At 55.1% G+C, this 21,020-nt stretch overlaps 2 protein-coding genes across 2 annotated transcripts in view; one reads left to right on the top strand and one right to left on the bottom strand.

Moving 5' to 3' along the window:
- The window catches only part of RAI1 (retinoic acid induced 1), a 74,248-nt gene extending 62,606 nt beyond the window's left edge, over window positions 1-11,642 (bottom strand). The window contains exon 1 of the mRNA XM_030484465.1: window positions 11,420-11,642. The gene's annotated coding sequence lies outside the window, so the exon portion shown is untranslated. The remainder of the gene's footprint in view (window positions 1-11,419) is intronic.
- Window positions 8,548-10,980, top strand: LOC115607318. The gene is made up of 2 exons (XM_030484469.1): window positions 8,548-8,625; window positions 9,877-10,980. Exon 2 carries the CDS (start codon window positions 9,921-9,923, stop codon window positions 10,842-10,844), a length of 924 nt encoding a protein of 307 aa, XP_030340329.1. The 5' UTR covers window positions 8,548-8,625; window positions 9,877-9,920; the 3' UTR covers window positions 10,845-10,980.
- Window positions 11,643-21,020: the final 9,378 nt, after the last annotated feature.

Raw genomic sequence — 21,020 nt, 5'->3', positions numbered from 1 at the left:
CCCCCTCCTTGCCCCACTGCCACCCCTCATTGTCTGCATGAGGCTGGCTGAGCCTCCGCACACTGCAGTCCTCTGCCCATTGTACTGCTGAGAACATGCGAACAGACGCTCTCGGGCGATGGGTTTTATTGAACGCAACTTCAATGGCAAATGGAGAGAGAAGGAGAGGAAAGGGGGGGGGGGGGGTGGAGAGAAGGGAAAAAAACCCAGCCTTGAAAATCCATGCCAAAAAAGAGAGGTGGGGAGGGTGTTTTTTAATGCAATCAATGGCTCCTTCCTATAACTCTGCCTGTTGTGAGGAAATTTCTTTCCAGTAGCAGCCAGCAGCAGTCCCAAGGCTGTGACATTGCTGTAACGCTTGGAGCTCAGCTCTCTATCTCTGGCAGCAGCCCCGTCTTTTTGTCATTATTGGCTGTGATTGCAGGGGGTGCACGCCAGCTCGCCGAGTGCTGAGATATTGCTGTCTTTCCCCTCCCTCTGGACAACCTGCCCTCCGAGAGGAGTTTGGGGAGGAGATGGGGGTGAAACAGGGAGCTGAATTCCCTCTGCCTCCCCTGAGTAAGCGCCTACCCAAGCCCACATGGGTAGTCAGAGGTCCCCAAGGCCCTTTACGGAAAGCTCATTAGGAAAGTAGTGACAGATGCATTAGCTATTAAAAATAAAGGGATGAGGCGGGGGGGAAGAAGCTATCATGGAACTTTTAAAACAAGCAGCAGCAGCCGCCCGACAGTTTTATTGCTGTCAGATCCATGTTTTTCTTTAGTGGGCACGTTGCAAAGCAGGAGAGGTTTGGGCAAATATGTGACGCATGCAAGCTCTTCCCAAGCTCTGCGCTGTCAATAAGCCAGCCGGGGTATTTCTCACACCTCTGAGACGGAGCTGCCAGCTCTGCCCATTGCCACTGCGGCCACTCACCCTCCCTTATCCACCCCAGCGCCTCCCGGAGAGGAGTATTTGGAATGGGCACGTTTGGCTGTATGGAAAGGAAAGGAAGAGCCTGCCAGGATGCCACGGGGAGGGCAGAAAGAAGGGTGTCAGCTGCTGCCATCTCCGACACTGAGCTGCAGCCTGGAGAGGACAGGTCTTGGCATGAGATGTTCCCTCCTGATCTAAGCAGCGGCCGCTGAGATGGTGATAGAGCCCTGCGTGCCGGGACCTGCTGTCCCTGCAAGCTCCGGCAACGCGCTCAGTGGAAGGATGGGTACAGGTCACATTGTGCAACTGCATCACACACGCTGTCAGGCTCCCTCCACCCCATCTCAGGCCCCCCATTGCCCCACCACAAGATTACAACCCACAGAGCTTGGGGAACACACGCTAGAGGGGTGAACAACAGCAGGAGGAATCATCTCCCTGCACTGAGGATGAGCAACACATCTGGCAGCAGCCCCTGCATAGGGACCAGGCATGGGGCAGGGTGGGAAATGGTGGGTGCTGGATGAAGACAGGATGCTCTGGACGGTAGTCTGGGCTGGCGAGCTGTGGTGGGCAGGAGGAAGATGATGGGAAGGATGGGGAGGCAGGATCAAGGTGATGGTGTGGGATTGGTCCCCCCTGTTCTATGAACCAAAAAGGCCAGCACTGCTCTCACACCTGCGTGAAGAGCAGAGCCCAGGTAACAAGAGGAGAGAGAACAGATGTTGCACCTGCATGAGGGCTCCTGAACAGTGCCAGATGAGCTGGAATTCACATCTGAGCCGCAACAGCAAAGCTCTTCCCACAAACAGCGGCGGGAAGCAGGGATCAAAACGCCACTTCCACAACCACGCTCCCAGCGCCAGGTCCTGCCTCCACACGCCACGTTTTCCATGGACCACCCTCTTCACTACAGGATACCCACGCCAGGCATGAGCAGGCCCCTTCCAAGACCTCAGCATCCCTCAAAAAGAGGCACAGCTATTTCAAAAGCAAACCATGGGGGCATTTGGAGGCAGCTATCAGCTCGCACCCCCAAACCTCCCCTCCTGCCACCTCCCATCCGCAGTCAGGAGGCAGAAACCTCACCGGAGGAAACCAGCAGCAGCAGCAGCAACCATCTCCCCTTCTGTTGAGTTTTCGATGGCTCTCGGATCTCTTCAAACAAATCCAAATGCACCAATCCTATTGTGTGCATAAATCTTTGCACCGGGGCCTGCACGCCTCCACACTATTGATAAAGAGAAACGAGTCTTAAATATTTAATGAGCGAATAAACCCGTTAAGAGGATATGATTAACTGCACGCCACAGCTCTGCATTTAAGGTGTCCCTGCTGTACCTTTAGAGGGGTTTTATTTTTAAGGGAAATGGGCAGCAGCAGCTGGTGGAAGCGAGCAGCCGGGGTGTGCGGGTGCCGCACGAACAGGAACGCTCCACTTCAGAGGCATAAATATGCCATGGGAGCCCGTGTTATAGAAGGGGCGGCTGTATTGACTCAGCCTGATGGTGAGGGGCAGAGAATAAAGCCAAGGAGGTTTTACAAGAGGTGGCGGGAGCCAGGCTGTCAGTTAGAGAGAACATCTGAACTCTGCACCTTTCCGCCTCGCCTCGCTGGGAGGGGGATGCTGAAGGGGGGATCGAGAGACCTTGGAGCTATTTCCAGCTGAACCAGGGAGCTGGAGTGTGACCTTGGGCAAGTCACTTACGGTCACCCTCTGCCTGGAGTGGAGCGCTGAGTGAGACAACCGGAGTCTTGTCTGCTGCGGGTGCGGATGGAGGCAGTGTGGGGAGCCAGGCTGGTGGCACGGTCCTTCCCTCCTCCTCCTCCTCCTCCTCTGCCAAACCTCAGCCCGGGCCAGGGTACCACCTCACCGCCACACACGGGCCAGCCCACAGGATGTTCCTTGGGCACACAGAGAGCCATCGATGGAAGATTTTATGAAACCAAGTGCTATAAATGTTCCTTTGCTCTGTGCCTTTTTATGATGCTAAATGATTTTGATCATTATTTTTACCGGAGCGAGGCGAATAACACAAAACAAACCACCGTGAATCATCACTCCAGTTTTTAGATATGTTAAATTTAGCTGTTTTGGTGCCACCTTTTTGTTTATATTCTCCAAGTGTGTTTCTTGCCAACAAGTTACCGGCAGGGATTTTTGGCCAGGAAGGGGGAAAAAAAAAAGACAAGACAAACTGTTAATTTTAAGTGGCAGAAGATATGGGAAGAAAGTGAATTTCCAATTCTTAATTGCAACAGTTCCCCTCCCCGAACCTCGAGTCTGAAAATTAAGCCTGCCCAATCGGGAAGCCAAAATCCACCATGTGATAGAAGATCCCAATTAAAACGACTCTCATTCTTGAGCCTGAGTATTCACAAAAGAGCAAAGACCTGCAAATTATTTGCAGAAATCATCTGGAGAACAATTTGGGATAATGAAGACGATGGGGGAAATGGCAGTCACTCGGAATACTTAATGCAACTACCAAAAATCCCAAACTATTTGTGACTGGAGGAGAGGTGAAATGCGTGGAATAGATCCCTTATCCCAGTCCTGCCACCACCAGCGATTATGACATACGAAGGATGCCCCTGTATGGCTGTAAATGCAGCAGAAATTAGCTATAGTGACTGATGGACAGATGGAAGTCATGCTTGGAAATACACCTAATCGAAGAGGCTGCGCTACCATGGCCAAGTAAGGGACCCACAAGCCCGTGACCTAGTATAAATCAGGGCAAAATAACTCAGGAACAGGATGTACAAAGCAACCCCAGGCAGGAGGAAGGGATGCTCTGGGTGACGCAGCCGAGTGGAGAGCAGCTGGAGAGGAAGAGGCACATAGCCCTGACACACGCTGGCCAAATCCCAAGAGGTGCTAACGCAGAGTAACATCGAGGATGAGCTTCTGGATGGTGTGATTGTGGCTGGTAGAAGGGGTGGGAGATGCCTGCTCCCCTCCTGCGCATGGCCAGTGAGCAGGGAGGCAGCAAGAGGGGAAGGAGAGGGTCCAGGTAGGTCTGGATAAAACAAGGGTGGGCGATGCTTCACCAAATGCTGGCTCTGCAATGAGAAATACCAGCCAGAGACTGCGAGCATCCAGACATCTGCAGGGTCTGAAGCTAAGAGCCAGGGCTTCACCAGATCCCACTCTGTCTTGGCCACCTCTCCTCAAGCCCTGGTGTGAGCCAAACTCTGTCTTCATCCCAAGAGCTGCTCCTCATGGCCACCTTGGATGCTCAGAGCATGCAGGACCAGAGAAGCAGGCGTCTGCTAAAACGTGAATGGTCTTTCTTGCCCTGGAGCCAAACTTCACATCTTTGTTAGATTTACTTTATCACAGCATCAGCTTTGCATCGCATCTACCAGCACTGAGCATGGGGGCCAAACCTTCACCAGGCTTCCTTTTCTGCCAGCAGGATTCATCTGGGAGGAAGGAGCTGAAGGGAGAAGGCAGGGAGAGTTTGGAAGGCAGGAAGAAGTAGAGGAGAGAGGATGCTGGAAGACCTCGGGAGCCAGAGCAGCGCATGGAGGAGCTGGGAGAAGGCAGCAGCAAAGGGAAGCTGGGCAGGTGATGCTGAGGATGCAGCATGATAGTGACACTGCTAAAAGGGAACAAGTGTCTCTGAGCAGCACTGATGGAAGGGCCCAACCATGCCACTTCAATAACACTGGTTTTTTCCTCTCTGGCACACAGACCTGCTCAGGCAGGGAGATGCTGGGCCTCTTCCTGCCCAAATACTGTGTGCAAAGCAGTGCAGCAATGGTAGAGATGGAGCTTTTTTACATCCCAGCCTGGTCAGATGACAGTTATGAGGGTAACAAAAGGGTACGGCCCGATCACAAGACAGGCTGACAATGCATCTTCCCCTTCTGGGAAGGAAAGTCAAGCACCAAAGTTGCAGAAGGAGCCCAGTCATCTTTCGTATCTTCCTTCCCCTGCAGTTTGACGTGTGGAGAGATGGGTCCCCTCATCTTCCTTTGAGATGAAAGAGGAAAGGAAAAGGCAGAAAATTCTGCCTTTTAGGTGCGAGAATGAAAAAAACCCAAACAAATTGTTCTAATGTCTCAGGTCTAATATTCCCCAAAGCTTCTGTTGTGCTACTCTGAGAAAGCAGAGCCTGGATCTGTTGAATTCACTTGAATTCAGGATGTTTCTTTCAATTCATACCAGCATTTCAACAAGCCTGGCTGAGTATGCACAGGCAAGCCAGGCTGTTAGGTGCCCGGACTGAGGCATCAAGAGAAGCACTCAGGAACTGAGAGTCATTATTTGTTATTAAGTCACCTGGAATCTGTGATTTCTGACATGTTATTTTGCTACTTGGCTGTAGAGTGAAACATCTCCCAAAAAAAAACCCAGGGAAAAGTGAACCATCCACCAGTGTGGGATCATCTTTCCAGTGGATTCTAGTAGCGAACCAGCAACTGGATCAACAGCAACTAAGACTGTCCAGGCAGCCTCAGGGTTTTCTTCTTGTGCCCCTTTATTTACCATAGATTCCCTCTGTGGGAGCACTAACTAGCCCCTGCAGAGATTGCCCTGCTCCTGCCTCCTGCTTTTCCAGGTTCTGGGTATGGCATTTGGCTGTTTTCAGATATCCCTGCAGAGCAGAGTCCCTTTGGAAGGCTGTTCCAGGCAGGAAACTGCTGCTGCTCCTGGTCAGGGAATTGCATGGGAAAAAATCAGTTTCTCTTTCCTTTAAAAAAGCCTCCAAGTGAGGAATTTCTTCTGGAGAGATGGAGAACAGCCGAGATCCCACAGGCTCTGCTCCTGCCTGTCCAAGAGATTCCCCCCAGCACCAACCTGGCTAGTACAGTGATTCTCATAATGATTTTTTAGGGATAGCCATTTGTTGGGATAACAACCTGCTTGGATAACGACTTGAGGTGCACAGGACACTTCTATCTCCCAGTTCTCTTACAGCACTTGCATGTTATCTCACTGACTTTGCAGGGGAAACCAAGGCACAGAGCTGACTCCGAGATGGCTCCAGCACTATCTCCAGTTGCATTCAGGTTGTCCAACCATGACTCCCAAGTGCTGCAATATCATCCTGTCACCCACAACCCAGGTGAACTTCCCCAGGGTCCCCCAACGAGGTATCTCCTACATCCCCTCTGTCCTCAGCTCAGCCACCACGAGCTACTAGCTCTGGTCCCTCTCTCTTGAGTATGTTTCTGACTCTGGTCCCCAATGGGCTCTGCCCCACTGATGCTCAGGGTACCACTTTTCCCCACACCATCCCCAGGAGAGCATCACGGCGAGGCTCGAGCATCTCCACCACGTCTGGTGACAGCAGGGCGGACAATGACATTTGCTGCAGGAGCCTGACATTGAACCCAGCCAGTCAGAACGGCGGGTGTTTTGCTGGCAAGGGTAGCGGCTGCGCTCCGACACCATCAGCAAGGGGACAGGAGAGGGGAGGGGAAAGGAAAAAAGCCGAAGCAGCAGCCAGACAGCTGCCTCTTCCTCCTCCTCCTTTTGTGCAGAAATGTGTTTTTGTTTGTCAGTCAAACAGATTGTTTTCTCCTTCTTTGCAGGCCAATTGTTTCTGCTCCTGCAAGATAAGGGATTGAAAAGGGCTATGTTTTTATGGCACGGAATCTAGGTCCTCCGAATTGAAGGGGAGACATCAAGTGGGAGAAGGATTCATGCTCAAACCAACACTCCTCTCCCCAGTTCCACTCTCCAATCCTATTTCCACCCCCATTTTCCTTTTTTCTCCTTCCTTCTCCTGCCTGGAGCTGCCTCTCAGCCCTCTCACTATTTAATCTCCATCTCTCTGGTGGACTCGGGAGGTTTATACAGCTCCGTCCTCCCTGCACCATCTGCTGAAAAGAATCTGTCTTTCCCCCTGCCACTCTGTCTGGAGGCTCCTCCTGTTATCCTATCCCCCAAAAAGAGGAGAGCAGAGCTGGTGGCACCACACGTCTACATCCAGATGAACAAAACCCAGGAGGGGGACTCATTTTCTCTGAAGGTTTCGCCCAGAAAGCATCTCGGAGAGCTGGAGCCCAGTGCCAGATAAGACAGCAGGTTCCTCTCCTGGCTTCTAAAGCAGGTTCAAGGAGCTTGTGCCCAGCCTTCCTCCTTTCTCTTGTTGGACTTCCCCAATCCACAAACCAGATAGGATGACATGGTGATAGAAACACTGGAGTGATGACCACTGAAAGATCATCAGCATCATATCCATGCCATCAGAGCAGGTCTCCAACCCAAGCGACCTGGAGAAGGTCCTCTCTCTGGGGACCATCAGGGCTAGAGACAACCCCAGGCTTGCAAGTGGTGGGGAAACCCTTATCCCAGTTGTGACTCCTTTGCTCGGGTGCTGATCACATCGCGCTCCGTTGTTCAGTGCTGAGGACCAGAGGGAGGATTTGCCTCCCCTCCTCAGGGGATGAGAGCCTGGGAGGGGGGCAGCGTGGTTCATATCCAGCTCATAAGCCTCTCAGAGCTCAGGCTTGAGGACTGAGATTCACTCAATTAATCTTGCTTTGGCAAAAAGTCCATTTTTATTGCTATTTCATGCCTTCAGTATAGATTTTCCCTGCTCGTCTCAAAGGGATAATAAAACCCGACTCGTTCTTTTTATAAAAGTCTCACACTCCCTCTCTCACCAGGCTCTGTGTTCCCCAGCTAGAGATGTAAATTTAAAGGGGAAATGCTGTCATTTAAAACAAAACAAAACCAAAAAAAGCAACTCAGAAAGCCCAGCTTTGAGCATATTCCAGCTCGCAAAACTAGGCCACGCAACACAAGCAGAAACCAAGCGGCCGCCTTCCCGCAGCAAAGCAGCCTCCCCGCAGAGATGCCCACCCTTCCGCTGGGGACCAGGGGTGATCACCAGCCCTGGGAAGCTCATCTCTGTCTTGCATGGATGGTGGTGGCCTTCAGCTTGCTGGGATGTGGAGGTTTTACTGGCTGGGTGCTGCTCCAAGCCAGCTCTTAGCACTTGGTTGTGACACCAGCACCCCAGCATCTCCCTCCTTCCTCCTTCTCCTCCCCCTTTGCTTCTCCTCCTCCTTTTCCTCCTCCTCTACTTCTCCTTCTCCTCTTCCTCCTCCTCCACACCAGACCTGGAGTGAAAGCCATCCCCCAGCAGCTCCAGAGGGAAATCCCAAATCCACACGATTCCAAGCGGGTGGATTTTGAGCGTGTTTCCAAGCAGGCAATGGGACAAGATGATGGCAGGATGACGCATGGGTCTGCCTGTTCCACCCCAGCTTGGATGCATCCTGCCTGGTCTTCAGAAGGGCTGTAGCTTTGGAGCATCCCTCTGAGAGGTGAAGAAGGGAAAGGGAAATGCCTTTCCTCTGCCTCGTGTCCTGCTGCAGGGAATAGGATGCGAAGAGGAAGCATCCCTGGAAGTCTGTCATTAGTGAGCGGCAGCAATCGCCTGGGGACAGGGTGGTTTTTACCAGCACCACTGTTTTTAAGAGCAGGTTAGATCCAGGTATCCGCCTGGCACTGCAGATCCAGCCCATGAGGATGGACTCAAGGCAGTTTCCTACTGTCCTGGCCACGTATCTGACTCGGTGACGTGCATAAATCCACCGTCACCGGGACTCTCCCTGCCTCGACGGAAACCAGGAGCAAATCCAAAGCAAGGCAAGAGGAGACGTGCACATGCCTGCGCGGTGCCAGCCCAGTGCTCATCCCTGTGCCACGGGACCAGGCCAAAGAGGGACAGCCAAACCCTTCAGGTGCAAATGTTTCTCCTTCTCCCCATCCTTTCCCCTTTGCCTGCACAACTCGGAACTCAAAGCCCTGCCTGTATCTGGCAGGGCAGCAGTGCCCACGTTAAGAGGAAACCCACAGCTTGCTCTGTTCCTGCAGATGTGCCTCCAGCCAACAGCAGTTTTAGCTCAACTCATGCTGGGATGGGCAGGAGAGGAAAGATGAGGGTGAGGAACCCCCCGGTGGTACCAAGCTCCTTGGCTAACTGATGGCCCATCACCTCCAGGCTCAGCTCGCTGTGGCCCCATCAGTTAAACCAAAGTTGTGCCATTTCCTCTGATGGTAGAACAAACCCTCCTTCCCCTCCATGAGCTGCCGAGCCTGAGGGATGCCTCAGAACACAGTTCTGCATCTCCCACTCCCATTTTGGGAGAAATCAGTTGGGGTTCCTATATTTTCCTGTAGAGCCTTCACAAGACTCAACCCTCCAAGCTGGAAAATCCTTTAGCGAGCTGTGACAACCTCTGCAGCTCAGGCAGAGGCGAGAGATGATTAAGACTGGCTGAAATCTCACGGGACTCTGACATGTGAGAGGCCCTATGCAAGGCAGAATAAAACCCTGGGCTGCTCTTTGCAACCTGCAACTCCCCTCACCTTAGCACGGGGCCGAAGGGAGATCAGGAACCAAGCGAGGCCAGGAACCAGGTCACTGCTGCTGGTTTCTAGGCAGCAAACATTTGGAAGAGCAGAGGATCATTTAGCAGAGCGACAGTGAAGGTTCAGAGCAGAGCCTTCAAATTACACGCTACAGAGCACTTTTCCTGCCTAAAAGGTCTCTGAAATGACTGTGGCGGCTCTGAAACGAAGCACTCTGTATGCAATTGTTCCCTGGGGCTTGCAGAGGAGACAGAGCCGGCAGCGGAGAGGTGGGTCTGCGGTCCCCAGCATGAGGATACACACTTCTGGGCTCCATAGCACCAAAATCTGCTGCTTCCCTAAATCCACCCGGCAGTTTCTATCAGGCGCAGCATTTATTTGTGCTTTTTGTGTGTGTTTCTCACTTCCTGCCTCGAACTTCACACAGCTCCCAAGCTGCAGAGCTGCTGCTCAGCATGCGGGTGTCCCCAGCACAGGCTCTGAGCCCACACTGAACCCCCCTCTCCCAGCGCCATGCCTCAATCCCACAGGGAACAGGGAGGGAAGAGCACTCGGGGGGAACGCATCCTTTTCTCCATCTCACTTGGCTTCTTCCCATCTTTCTCTACTCCATCCCCCAGCAGCTCCAGGTCCATTTTCATCAGCCGGTGACAGCCACCAGGAGATGTGCTCTCATCACCGGCTGCGCTCCCAACCGCACCATGCACAGCCAACCTCCACCTCGCCCCCACCGTGGGTCCCCCCACCTTCTCCCAATGACAGCCCCCACATCCATAGAGCCACCACGGCGCTGCTCACCCATCTGGGCAACACAAGCTGCCACCCCAGGGAAGACACACGCTGCAGAAAACCATCTGTGGACCCTCAAGGATGCCCACAAGCTGGGGCTGAGCCCTCAGAAGGTGCTGGCACCACCAGAGATGCCTTCCCTGCGCTCACACAGGGCCTCAGGCGTGCTCTCCCATGCGAAACCCACACTGTTGTTTTTGTTCCTCCAAAACATCACTTTGGGAGGTCACCTGAGGGCAGCCAGCCCGGGCACCGCTCTACTCGCAGCCAAGGGGAGAACAAGCAGGAACCAGTGGCCACAAGAGCTTTTGTCAAGCCCAATGTGCTCACGTCTAAGGGACGGCATCGCGCTCCATCAAAGGTGGCGGGGATCAAACACACACCCCAACATCTCCCCGCTCTGACGTCAACAAAACCCTCCGGCGTCACCCACGGCGCTCCACCAGGGATGCCAACCCCAGGGCTGGGGGGATGCAGCCGGGTAGCATCTCCATTGGGATGTTGGAATTCCCATGGCGGTGCTCGCACCACCATGCTCCGGCTGCTGCTCCAGCCGCACGTTTCCAGGGGGTGGTGGGAATGGGGGACACACACACATTGGAATTTTGCTGGAATTCAGCAGCTGCAGCAGCAGCAGCAGAGCACGGGGAGGTTCCAGGCTCCCAGCCTGGCTTATCCCCGGGGAGAGGTTCAGATCCAACGAGTTCCCCCCCCGACTCTGCATCCCCGCACATGGGGTGCGCGCACCGGGGGGGGACCGGGGAGCCCCCCGCTGCCCCCCGTGACGTCACCGGGATAGGGCCAGGGGTGGTCGAGCTGGGGCGGGGGCGAACATGGGGACACACAAACGACACCGAAGTGGGGGGGGACGGACCCCGGGTACGGGCTGTGGTTGTAAATGGGAGTGCGGTGGGATGGGAGCGCGGGCGGAACGGGAAGGGAAAGGAAGGGAAAGGAAGGGAAAGGAAAGGGAAGGGAAGGGAAGGGAAGGGAAGGGAAGGGAAGGGAAGGGAAGGGAAGATGCCGGCAGCACGGCGGGGAAGCGGGGCCGCCACCGCCGCTCCACAGCGGCAGCAGGAATGCAGCGGGCCCGGCGGGAGCTGCCGCCGCCGCCGCCGCTGCGACGCGAAGCAGGCGGGGTGGTACCGCGGGGCGGCGGGCAGGGCCCCCCCCGCACACCGGCGGGGCAGCAGGAGCTCCCCCCCCGCTCTCCCCCATCACCCCTTCTCTCCCCCTCCGGACAACTGCTGTCACACACATCCCCCCCCCCGCCCCGTTCCTCCCCGCTCAGAGCCACCGGCCTCCCCGGGGCCCGCCTCGGCGGCGGCGAAAGAGCCGCGGCCCGTCCGGAGCCGTTACCCGGAGCTTTCTTACCTGTGGGGCCGGGCCCCGCTGGTGTCTCAGCGGCGGCGCTGGGCGGGGGCGGCCCCGGCGGCCATCCCCGGGCGGCCCCGCCGCTCTCCGCCGCGCCGTGCAGCCGCCTCGGCGGTGTCAGCGGGCGGGAGCCCCGCGCGGCGCCGGGAGGGAGGGGAAGAAAGTCGGGGGCATGACCGAGCGCCGTCGGAAGTGCACGCGCGCCCGAAGCCCTGCCCGCGACGGCGGCGACACCTGCCGGCCGCGACCGAGCACTGCCGGGGACAGCCGGGCACCGCCGGCGCCGGGACCCCCCGCACCGCGCATCGTACATGGCTCCGTACCGGGCGCTGCACGGTGGGCACCGGTAACGGGGTCAGGGCTTGGGTGCTGGGCACAGCGGTGGAGGTCCCACGCTCTGTGCGCGGGGTGTTGTGTGCTGGGGACCGCGCGAGTGTGTCCTAGGTATGGATTTGGAGAGGGGTTTGGATCCACGTTGGATCAGGGTTGGAGGCCATGTGGGTCTGCGCTTGGATCTGGGTCTGGGTTTAGGCCAGGATTTGGATCCACGTTGCATCAGGGTTGGAGGCCATGTGGTCTGCACTTGGATAAGAGTCTGGGTTTAGACCAGGATTTGGATCCACATTGGATCAGGGTTGGAGGCCATGTGGTCTGCACTTGGATCTGGGTGCGGATTTAGACCGGGATTTGGACCCATGCTGGATCAGGGTTGGAGCCCATGTGGGTCTGCGCTTCGATCTGGATCTGGATTTAGACCGGGATTTGGATGGGGATTGGGACCCACATCTGGATTTGCATTTGGAGCTGGATTCAGATCCTCATCTGGATCTGTGTTTCCATCTCCATCTGGAACACGCATTCTTTGCAAAGGATGGAGGTGGCACATCCAAACCCGACCATCCCACAGCAGCCCCATTGGGTGCACAGAGCATCCCATTCCAAGGGTGTTCCCTGCTCACCCTGCCCCAGGCAGCATGGGGAGCACTGGGATCTGCAGCAGCCATGGCCGGAGCTCCGGATCCAAACCATGGGAGGGACAAAATGGCAGCGGTCCTGCTGGCCTTGGCTGTTGCTCAGCGCTGCGTCTGGGGCTGAACGTGCTCCAAGGAGGAGCTGAGGTCAGGGAGGGGGATGAGTGCAGGAAACACATTAAGTGAGGAAAATTGGCTGCAGCCAGCACTGCTGCCTGATGCTTGCTCGGGATTTTCCTCTCCATCAGGTACCCGGTATAAGCCCTTGTTGTTCAGTGGTTATGGCTGGTTAACTGCTTACATTTCGGATTTGCCACCAGCACCAAGAGGGGTGACACCCAGGACCCCTCCTTGCTTGTGTCCCCAGCGCTAACACCCAGGTTTGGCCATGGCAATGTGTGCAAGTCAGGGAGCTGGAACTAGATGAGCTTTACGGTCCCTTCCAATCCAAACCATTCCATGATTCAGGGCTCTCCCAGCCCAGCTGCTAATCTATAATCCTGTTTTCCTACTAAAAGAAAAGCCTCTCTCTTATTCCCAAACGTGGAAGCCAAAGCGAAACTCTGCGGAAGTGCCCTGTTTGCAGAACACCCTGTGAAGCGCACAAAGGAAACGAAACGAAAACAGCGTTTTGCACGTTTTTTAGCCTCATTTTAGCTGGGGCTTGGAACGGCAGGAGGGAAAGCTTTTCCAGCAGGATGTGCACAGCGGGAGGGGAATGCGTTGAGCTGCTGGTGTCCCTTTGGAGCGGGGCCACCTGCCTGCGAGGGACAGCAACCCCTGCGCATCCCTGCTTTGTCAGGTCCCTTAGGGGATGCGAGCTAGAGCAGAGTGTCCCCCGTGGGGCCAGCCAGGCAGGGATGGCGGATGATGACAGCAGGAAATACCTGCTGCTCCAACGCTTCCCGGCCAAGGAGAACAAGAGGGAGAGTGTTCGGAGGGCGGCTGCGGCCGCGTGCGGCAGGAGGAGCCTCCGAGGGACACACGGGCCATTGTTCCTTGTGCGCGCGGGGCGGAAAGTCGGATGGACCCATTGTGTGACACCCACCCGGGCTGTGAGCGGGATCCAGGAGCTGCCAAAGCGGATTGGGATGGGAATTCACTAATTCCACAGCACTGGGACAACCTGTGTCAGCTGGAGCATGGCATGTGCCCAAGGATTGTTAGCCTTTCCAGAGCTCTTACTGCTATTTATCATGGCACTGTGGAAGCTGTCTGTCCATCCGCACCCCCACCAGCAGCCTCACAGTAACCTGGAAAGACATTTAATGCGGTCTGGTTTTGATCTATTCCTTTAAGCGCTTCCTTGTATTTTCCTTTCCTTCCTTGGTTTTACCACCAACGCTCGCCCATTCCGCTCCAAAGGAAGAAAAAGACATGCAGGATATGCCCAGCCTTGCAAATCCCTAATTACCTTCCACTCCTCCTAGCAAACACGCTTCCCTTCAAGCAGCGCTGCTGTCAGCAGGGATGGGTTGCAGGCTCTTCCCAAAGCGGAGAGGGTTTTTGGGAGCAGAGGAGAGAAGAGAACGTGCTGCTCTCGTTCCCGGCCTCCGCGCTTTGCCCTTTTTCAGGAACCGGCCAGATTGTTTCCATTAGGAGAAGCTGAGGATCCAAGTATTTGTCAATGGCCAGGAGAGGATTTGCTGATCGTAGCTGCTGTTCCCTAGGATAATGTCGAGCTCGAGGTGCTCGGCATCCTTTTATGGTAAAATTAGGGATCAACATTCCTTGGCTTGGCATAGGAAGTTGATTGATAGGTGGCATTAATGCACACGTAGATCATTCTGTATTTTGAGATTGCTGAGCAAGGAATAATTGTGATTTGGGGTCAAAGAGAAGGGCATTGTGTGCAGATGAAATACGCAGGGGGTTGATCCGTGTCACAGGCAGCACGTTCCTCTTTGCTGGGGACAGTGGTGGCAGCCCTGCATTAGCCATTCCTGCCCTCGCTTTTAAGTGCTTTGGGTCCATGCCTGATGCAGAGCGCCAGGACACGGTTCCAACTTTGTGAGCTTTGGAGTTTCCTATTATAAAAAAAAGAAGAAGAAACCTCTGTTTTAGTCTATTTATTTAATTTCCTGCATGCAGAAGGCTGTGCCACTGACAAACATTAACTAAATAGAGCAGTGCAGCTTGATGGTTATGGGAAAGTGAGGGCAGAGTGTTGCCAAGCCGGTGATGCTTTTCAAACCCACCTCTGGCAACCTGGACCAGAGCCTCCAGCAGCACCTCAGCCCTCCAGTTGCTCAGTGCTGGTCCCTCTTCTTGTGCCAGCTCCCATGGTACATCCCAGTGTCACACTGGGAAGCGCTCCTTCAGGTTTCCCATCCTCTCTGGGTTGCTGCGTGCTGAATGCATCAGGCTCTTGGGAAGCTGGAGCCTGGGGTTCCCTTTGAGTACAGACATGGGCTCAGCCCCCTTGGGGACTCATTGGTGGAGGAGTGGGGCTCCCTTTTGAGTGCCCAAAACACAAGGGTCAAGGAGCTGGGGGCTACTTTGCTAAATGTATCAACACAAGGCACAAGAGATCATCCATCCTTCCTTCCTTCTTTCCCTCCTTCCTTCCCTCCTTCCATCTTTCTAGCTCCAGCAAGAGGATGGCTCCATGAGGGTTGCTTCCATCCGGAGCACATGGGCTATTTCAGCAGGGACAGGCAGCAGGACATGATGCTGTTCACAAGGTAAAGGGATCTCTAATGAGAGAGAGCCATGATAACATTAGTTAGGCAGCCGGTGAGATCCTCTGTTGCAGATAACTCAGCAAAAGCCCCAGGACGTCTGCATGGAAGAGATGGGAAGCGATCAGAGAAACGAAGTGAACCCCATAGCATCACTCCTTGCCCTGTGGTCAGGTCCCAGGGCCACCGCAGCCAGCAGGACAGGGGCTGCATGACAAACCCCCTTCCCTGCCACCAAAGCAGGAGGTGGGAGGAAAGAAGGAAGGGGAAGGAGGAAGGAACAGAGCCGAGGAGCAAAATAAGCTGTGCTACAGTCACTTGTGCTTGAGGCCATCCCTGCTCTGTGGTGAGTGGCTTTTTCCAGGCCTGGCAGGAGAAGCCTAGAGGGATGGGGAGGGAGGCAGGGATGAGAGAAGGAGAGAGACGGCCCAAACCAACGTACATTCAAACCTCAATAGGTTTCAGAGGCTGCAGCATGTTTTGGGGATGAAAACTGCCCTGGGGCCCCTCCCAGCAAGCAGCATCGCTGCTAGTAAGCTGCAGGCACCGTGTTTGTCTGGCTGTCGACTTCCTTGTTACACTGAAAATGGTATTAAATATATAGCTATGTAATAAGAAAAAGGCAAAACCCTACAACAGCAACAAAATATAGCACCAACCGCCCTCCACCCCCCGTCTCCATCACCCAACAACAACCAAGAAAGGCAAGATCTTTCACAAGCCCGGAAGATGTCACCATAGAAACAGAAATCAGACCCACTCCAAGGATCCTGCCGCCTGGGAAGGTGATAAAATGTTTTCTATCGATTGCTGTCGGGAAAGTCACTGCTGATAAGCCATCCGAGGAGAAATGGAGCGGGGATGTAGGGATGTGGGAGCTCTTCAAATGAGCTGCCAGATGGTCCCTCGGCTGCCCCCTCGGCTAAGGGACCATCCACTGGGGATGGATGCTCTGCCCCAGGCTGCTGCCAGTGTAGGTGTGCAGGAGAGGAGGTGTGGGTGTTTAATGCCTTGAGATATGTGCATGCCCTGGCTGTTATTATGAAGTGGAAAGCCCGCTCTCTGCTCTCACAGCTTTCCTGTTCCTATTGAAAACACACTGGGATGGAGGCAGCTGAACCTCCCCTTGGCTTCTGCTGTGGCATCACCAGGGTTTGGCATCCTCTTGCCTCCCCCTTGGTAGTGATGGTGCCCACCAATCTTGTGCCCTCACAGGAATCAGGTCCCCCTGGTCCCTATTTGCACGCAGGGATGCTCTGCAGCTGGGAGCATCCCTGTGGCTGCGGTGGGATCTTCCTGATGGCTGTTCCCAGGGCATTGCAATGTGCGGGGGCCTGGCTCGCGTGCCCTTTGAGGAGATGGAAAATCCTATTATCTGCTCATTCTTCTCACAGTGTGAAGCCTCAGAGCATTCAGCAGCAGCAGAGTGTGGTCCTGCTGCCTGCAGCCCCGCGCTGCCTCCACTCCCACCCAGGTCTCCAGGTCACTATGGATGGGCATCAGCTTCACATCCCTTGATCCATGCCAGAGCTTGGGGATACAGCTCTCCCCACAGTACCATCTGCAGCATGTGGGGTGCAAGGGGTGGGTGTGCAGGGAAGCAGGCTGTGGGTTGATCCCCCACTCCCACAGGGAGCTGAGGCTGCATTGCAGCCGGCAAAGCCTCGCATCATTAGGGCTGGGAAGGTGGTAACCCATCCACACGCTCCATCCCCGCGGCATTCCTGCTGCCAGTAATTGGCAGCAATAAAAGAGGCAGTTAATCCAGGCCAGCGTGGGACGCGAGGCACATTGATGCCTGCGGTGAAAGGCACCCTGGCAAGGAGGAGCTGGGGAAGAAGATGCTCCTGGACACAATTTGCAGCCCTGGAGAGCTGGTTGGGTGCCACAGGGAGCATTTGCTGGGGATTTTGTTAATGATGCAGGAGCAGCCTTCCCAGCTTGGCCTGTGCTAAAGCCCTGGCTCCAGCAAGCTGAGCCTGTTTGGCTTGAACTTAGACCAGCTGCTTTCCGCTGGCTGGTGGGTTTGTGTCTTGGTACTGGGTGGCTCCATGAACAAAGGAGCAGTTAGTGGGTGATTTCACCTTGGGGCGAGGAAGGAAGGGTTAAACCGGGTCTTGTTACTCAGTTATTTTAGGATGGTAGCACGGAAGGGACTGCAACGGGATTTCTCAGCACATGGGAAGAGGGAATTTAATCAATACTGACAAGAGCCATTCACCAAAACAGGCTCAGTCGCTAATGAAAGCCAGACCTGGTGACTCCCTGGGGAAGGACAGCTTTGGGAAAGAGGGGAAGGAAGCACTGGGAAAGCCGTGGCTCCCTCTCCCATGCTCTGGTTCCTATGAAACCAGGCTGCCTTCAGGGTTGATTTTCCCAGCAGGGAAAGGCTTTGGCTTGTTTGCCTTGTAGGTGCAGGATGCCCAGGACCAGTCCCCATGGCAGCAAAGCAACGGCCCCATCCTTGCCCAGGGAGCTGGGTCCATGTCGCCCACAACAGGCACTGACATCCCAGTGCCAGGCAGAGGCTGGGACATGGGCAATGGCAGCAAGGCCAGATGTACCCCCATATGCTTGTGGGGCAGGATGGAGATACAGGGCTTTGCCCTCCAGCACAACCACAGCCAAGCACAGTGACATTTCCTTCCATGAGTGGAGATACTGGAGACGTTTCCATCCAAACTGTGTATTCTGTTGGATTTTCTCGCCCTTATTTAACTCAAACACCCACCAAGGCGATGGGAGAAGAATGATTTGGGTCAGTTTTGTGTTTTCCCATCCATCCTTGCAATTAAAAAGAGAAAACAGCCAAGACACCTCCAAGACCAGCCCCTTCCCACAACGTAGCACATGGAGAAGAAACCTAATTTCTGTGGTTGGCAGCTGGTATTTCCCTGTTGCTGCTGGTTCTGTGCCCTGGAGCAGAGCTGAGCTGGATGTCACACAGTGCTGGGGCTGCCCAAGGATGCTCAAAGATGCCCAAAGATGCCGGGGGCTTGAGCATCACCCGGGGGGCAGCTGGAGCTGCTGGATCAGGACCTGCTGATTTCCCTGGATAGGCAGGGAACCATCACCAGGATAAACCATGGCCAGTTGGCAAGTGTGACCTCGCAGGCATGCCAATACCTGCAGCTGCCTCCCAGCTCCAAAATCACTAGTCTGGGCTTGTTGGGCTGTAAGCTTGAATCTGAGATGTAGAGTTTGACAATAAGTCCAGCTGTTTATCCCGCTGTGTGTCCCCAGCTTCCCAGAAAAACATGGAAGATGATGAATCCAGGCATCATCCTGCTCCATCGCAGCATCAGGACAGTGCAGGAGGGGTTGGCTTAATCTGTTGGGCACTTCCCTTCTAAAAGGCAGCAGCATCTTGTCCTCCAGCCTTCTGGTGCATCCATAGGGCTGCTCCCAGAGCAGGGTGGGTGCTGAGCGGGATGCAATTGGAAAGAAGGAAGATTTTGATCCCCCGCCAAGCCCGCGCGATCCCGTCCAAGTTCACACTGGCAGATAATGAGCTTTAATGAGCAGGCCACACTAATTGGTAAGTGATCCCAGAACCGTCTGTGGCAGAGGCAAGGGAAGAGCAGCTCTGGATGCGGAGCAGGCCACAGCCCGCAGCATTCCAGAGGGCAGGAATGGGCTGGGGCTGCCCACAGCAAGGGCTCTGCCTGCCCTGCTGCCTGTGGGCATTGCAAACAGGACCATGAGTGAGGTTTCTAAGCATGAGGAAGGTTTGCAAGCCAGGACCTCAAACAGAATGTGCAGGATCTCTTCCCAAGTGGCTTCACAGACATCACCAGGGTGAGATGTATGGGCAAGAAGAGCCATGGGAATGGGAATAGCCGTGCCTCCTGCTCCAAGCTCTTTAGTGGGTGAGAAACAGGGTGCAGGCACATGGAGGGGTTTGCACTGTGGGGTGATGAGCAGCCAAAGGGCAGTTGGCACCCACAGCCCTTGGATCCAGAGCAGGGCAGGGTGAGCCCAGGTGACCCATGTGGCACTGCCAAGGCAGTCCTGATTGGAGACCACTGTGAATTCCCCTCTCAAATGGAGTGGAAAAATGCTATGAAGCTAATATAACATCACAGGGAAGGACGTTCTGCCTGTAATCGGGCTGTAATGAGGGCAAGGAGCAGGAGATGAGCAGGTCTGTGGGAGCACAGACCAGCTCAGCACCACCCAACGCTGCTTTGCTGTGCCCTGCCTCAGTTTCCCTATGCTGCTAAGGGGCAGTGAGCTCTGCTCCAGCAGCCAGGAGACCCCGAGGATCTGTAAGACTGAGGACCAGGTCTTGCTAGAGTCACATAGATCAAGGACAGCAGCAGCAGCATCCTGCATCCCTTGGGTGCCACATGCCCTAGGAAAAAGGAGTATAAAGCACCTTGTTTGCATAGAGCGTGTCCAGGGGGGTGTCTGGAGCTGGGATCACCCAAAAGTGGGATGCAGGCTGTTGAGCAGCATGGGCTGGGGGCTGCCTTGACTGATGTCCATGCCTATGGAAAGCGGGATGATGGCTGATGTGGGCAGTGCTAGGAGAGGGATGAGGATGCTCATCGGCTGCCTGGGGATGCAGGGCTGGCAGGGGATTACACAGCAGGGAAGGCAGCACCCCAAGGGACAGGGACAGGGCAGGGGGGTATAGGACTTAATGGGTGTCCCCATTAGCAGTAATTAACAGGGTCACCCTTAAACAAGACCACCCGCAGCCAGGGCAGGCTGGGGAGCTCAGGGGTGTGAGCAGGAGCTTGGGGACCCCCCCAAGGAGCAAAGGGGTGGCTTGTCCCCAGCTGCAGGTGCCGTGCTCCTTCCCAACACTAAGTGGCAGCCTCTGCCCGGCTATGGGGCAGCAGCACCCTTGGTGGGGGGGGGGTCCAGCACCCTCTGGGTCCCATGATACCCAACCTGGGTGACACTGAGGGTCCTGGCAAGGGATGTCTTTACCCAGCACAGCCATGGGTGACAACGCTGCTCGGGGTCAGAGCGGGGCAGCACTGCCTGCTAGGAGGGAGATAAGAAGCAGGGTTGGCAGCTGTTGGTACCATCTGCTGAATTAGAATCACAATGCGCTGAGCAAATAGTGTCTTGGGATAAAAATGTGCTGCTGAAAGCAAAGAGGTGTTTGTGCTGCAGGTATTGCCATGACCTGGGAACCCACCGTGGGGATCTGCAGGGCTGTAAAGAAGCACAGGGGTATAAATGAGTGCTGGGAGTTGCGTCCTGCCTGTGTGGATTTCTGTGGGTCCATGCCCATGGGTCTTGTGCTGTGTAAAGTGCTGATACTTGGGGAAATGCTGCTTTGGATTCTCTGCAGCACAGAAACCCTCACTCCCACACTGAGCAAGGTCCCGCAGCCTGTCCTGCACCATCAGGACATGGAATCATAGAACCATAGAATGGTTTGGGTTGGAAGGGACCTTAAAGCTCTTCCAATTCTAAACCCTAACCCTAACCTTCCACTAAACCAGGTTGCTCCAAGCCCTGTCCAACCTGGCCTTGAATAATGCTGATGGGAGGTCAGGATGTCCCCAGCCCTGTTCTCCCCCAGCACAAACAGCTAATACAATCTTGTGTGTACCTTATAAATCATAGCAGTCTATATTATACATACACCTCAATTCTGTAGCCATCTAAAGGGGAAAATGCAACCAACAGCTTTATCCCTGTGCTGGGGACAGGGACACCAATGGTCACCCGAGGACGCGGTGGCTTTTGGCAGGACACGGGCTGTGCAGCTGCAGGCAGTGATAAAGCAGGGCCCGGCTCGCTGCCCGCCGGCTCACACACATGTAAACCCCTCGGTGCTGCTGCTCTGTCACAGCTAAGTGCTCACGCCAGGCTTAGCACAGCGGAGTCGGCTGGCACCCGTTCCGCTCCACACTCATCCCTTCCAATTCCGGAGCTACCAGCCGCTCATCACCATTCACCCCACTGCAAACAGCCCGGGGCTGAGCT

Source organism: Strigops habroptila, chromosome 4, assembly GCF_004027225.2.
Source record: "Strigops habroptila isolate Jane chromosome 4, bStrHab1.2.pri, whole genome shotgun sequence".
Taxonomy (NCBI): Eukaryota; Metazoa; Chordata; class Aves; order Psittaciformes; family Psittacidae; genus Strigops; species Strigops habroptila.
The sequence above is the reverse complement of the archived record's forward strand: the minus strand, read 5'-3'. Positions and strand labels throughout refer to the sequence as shown.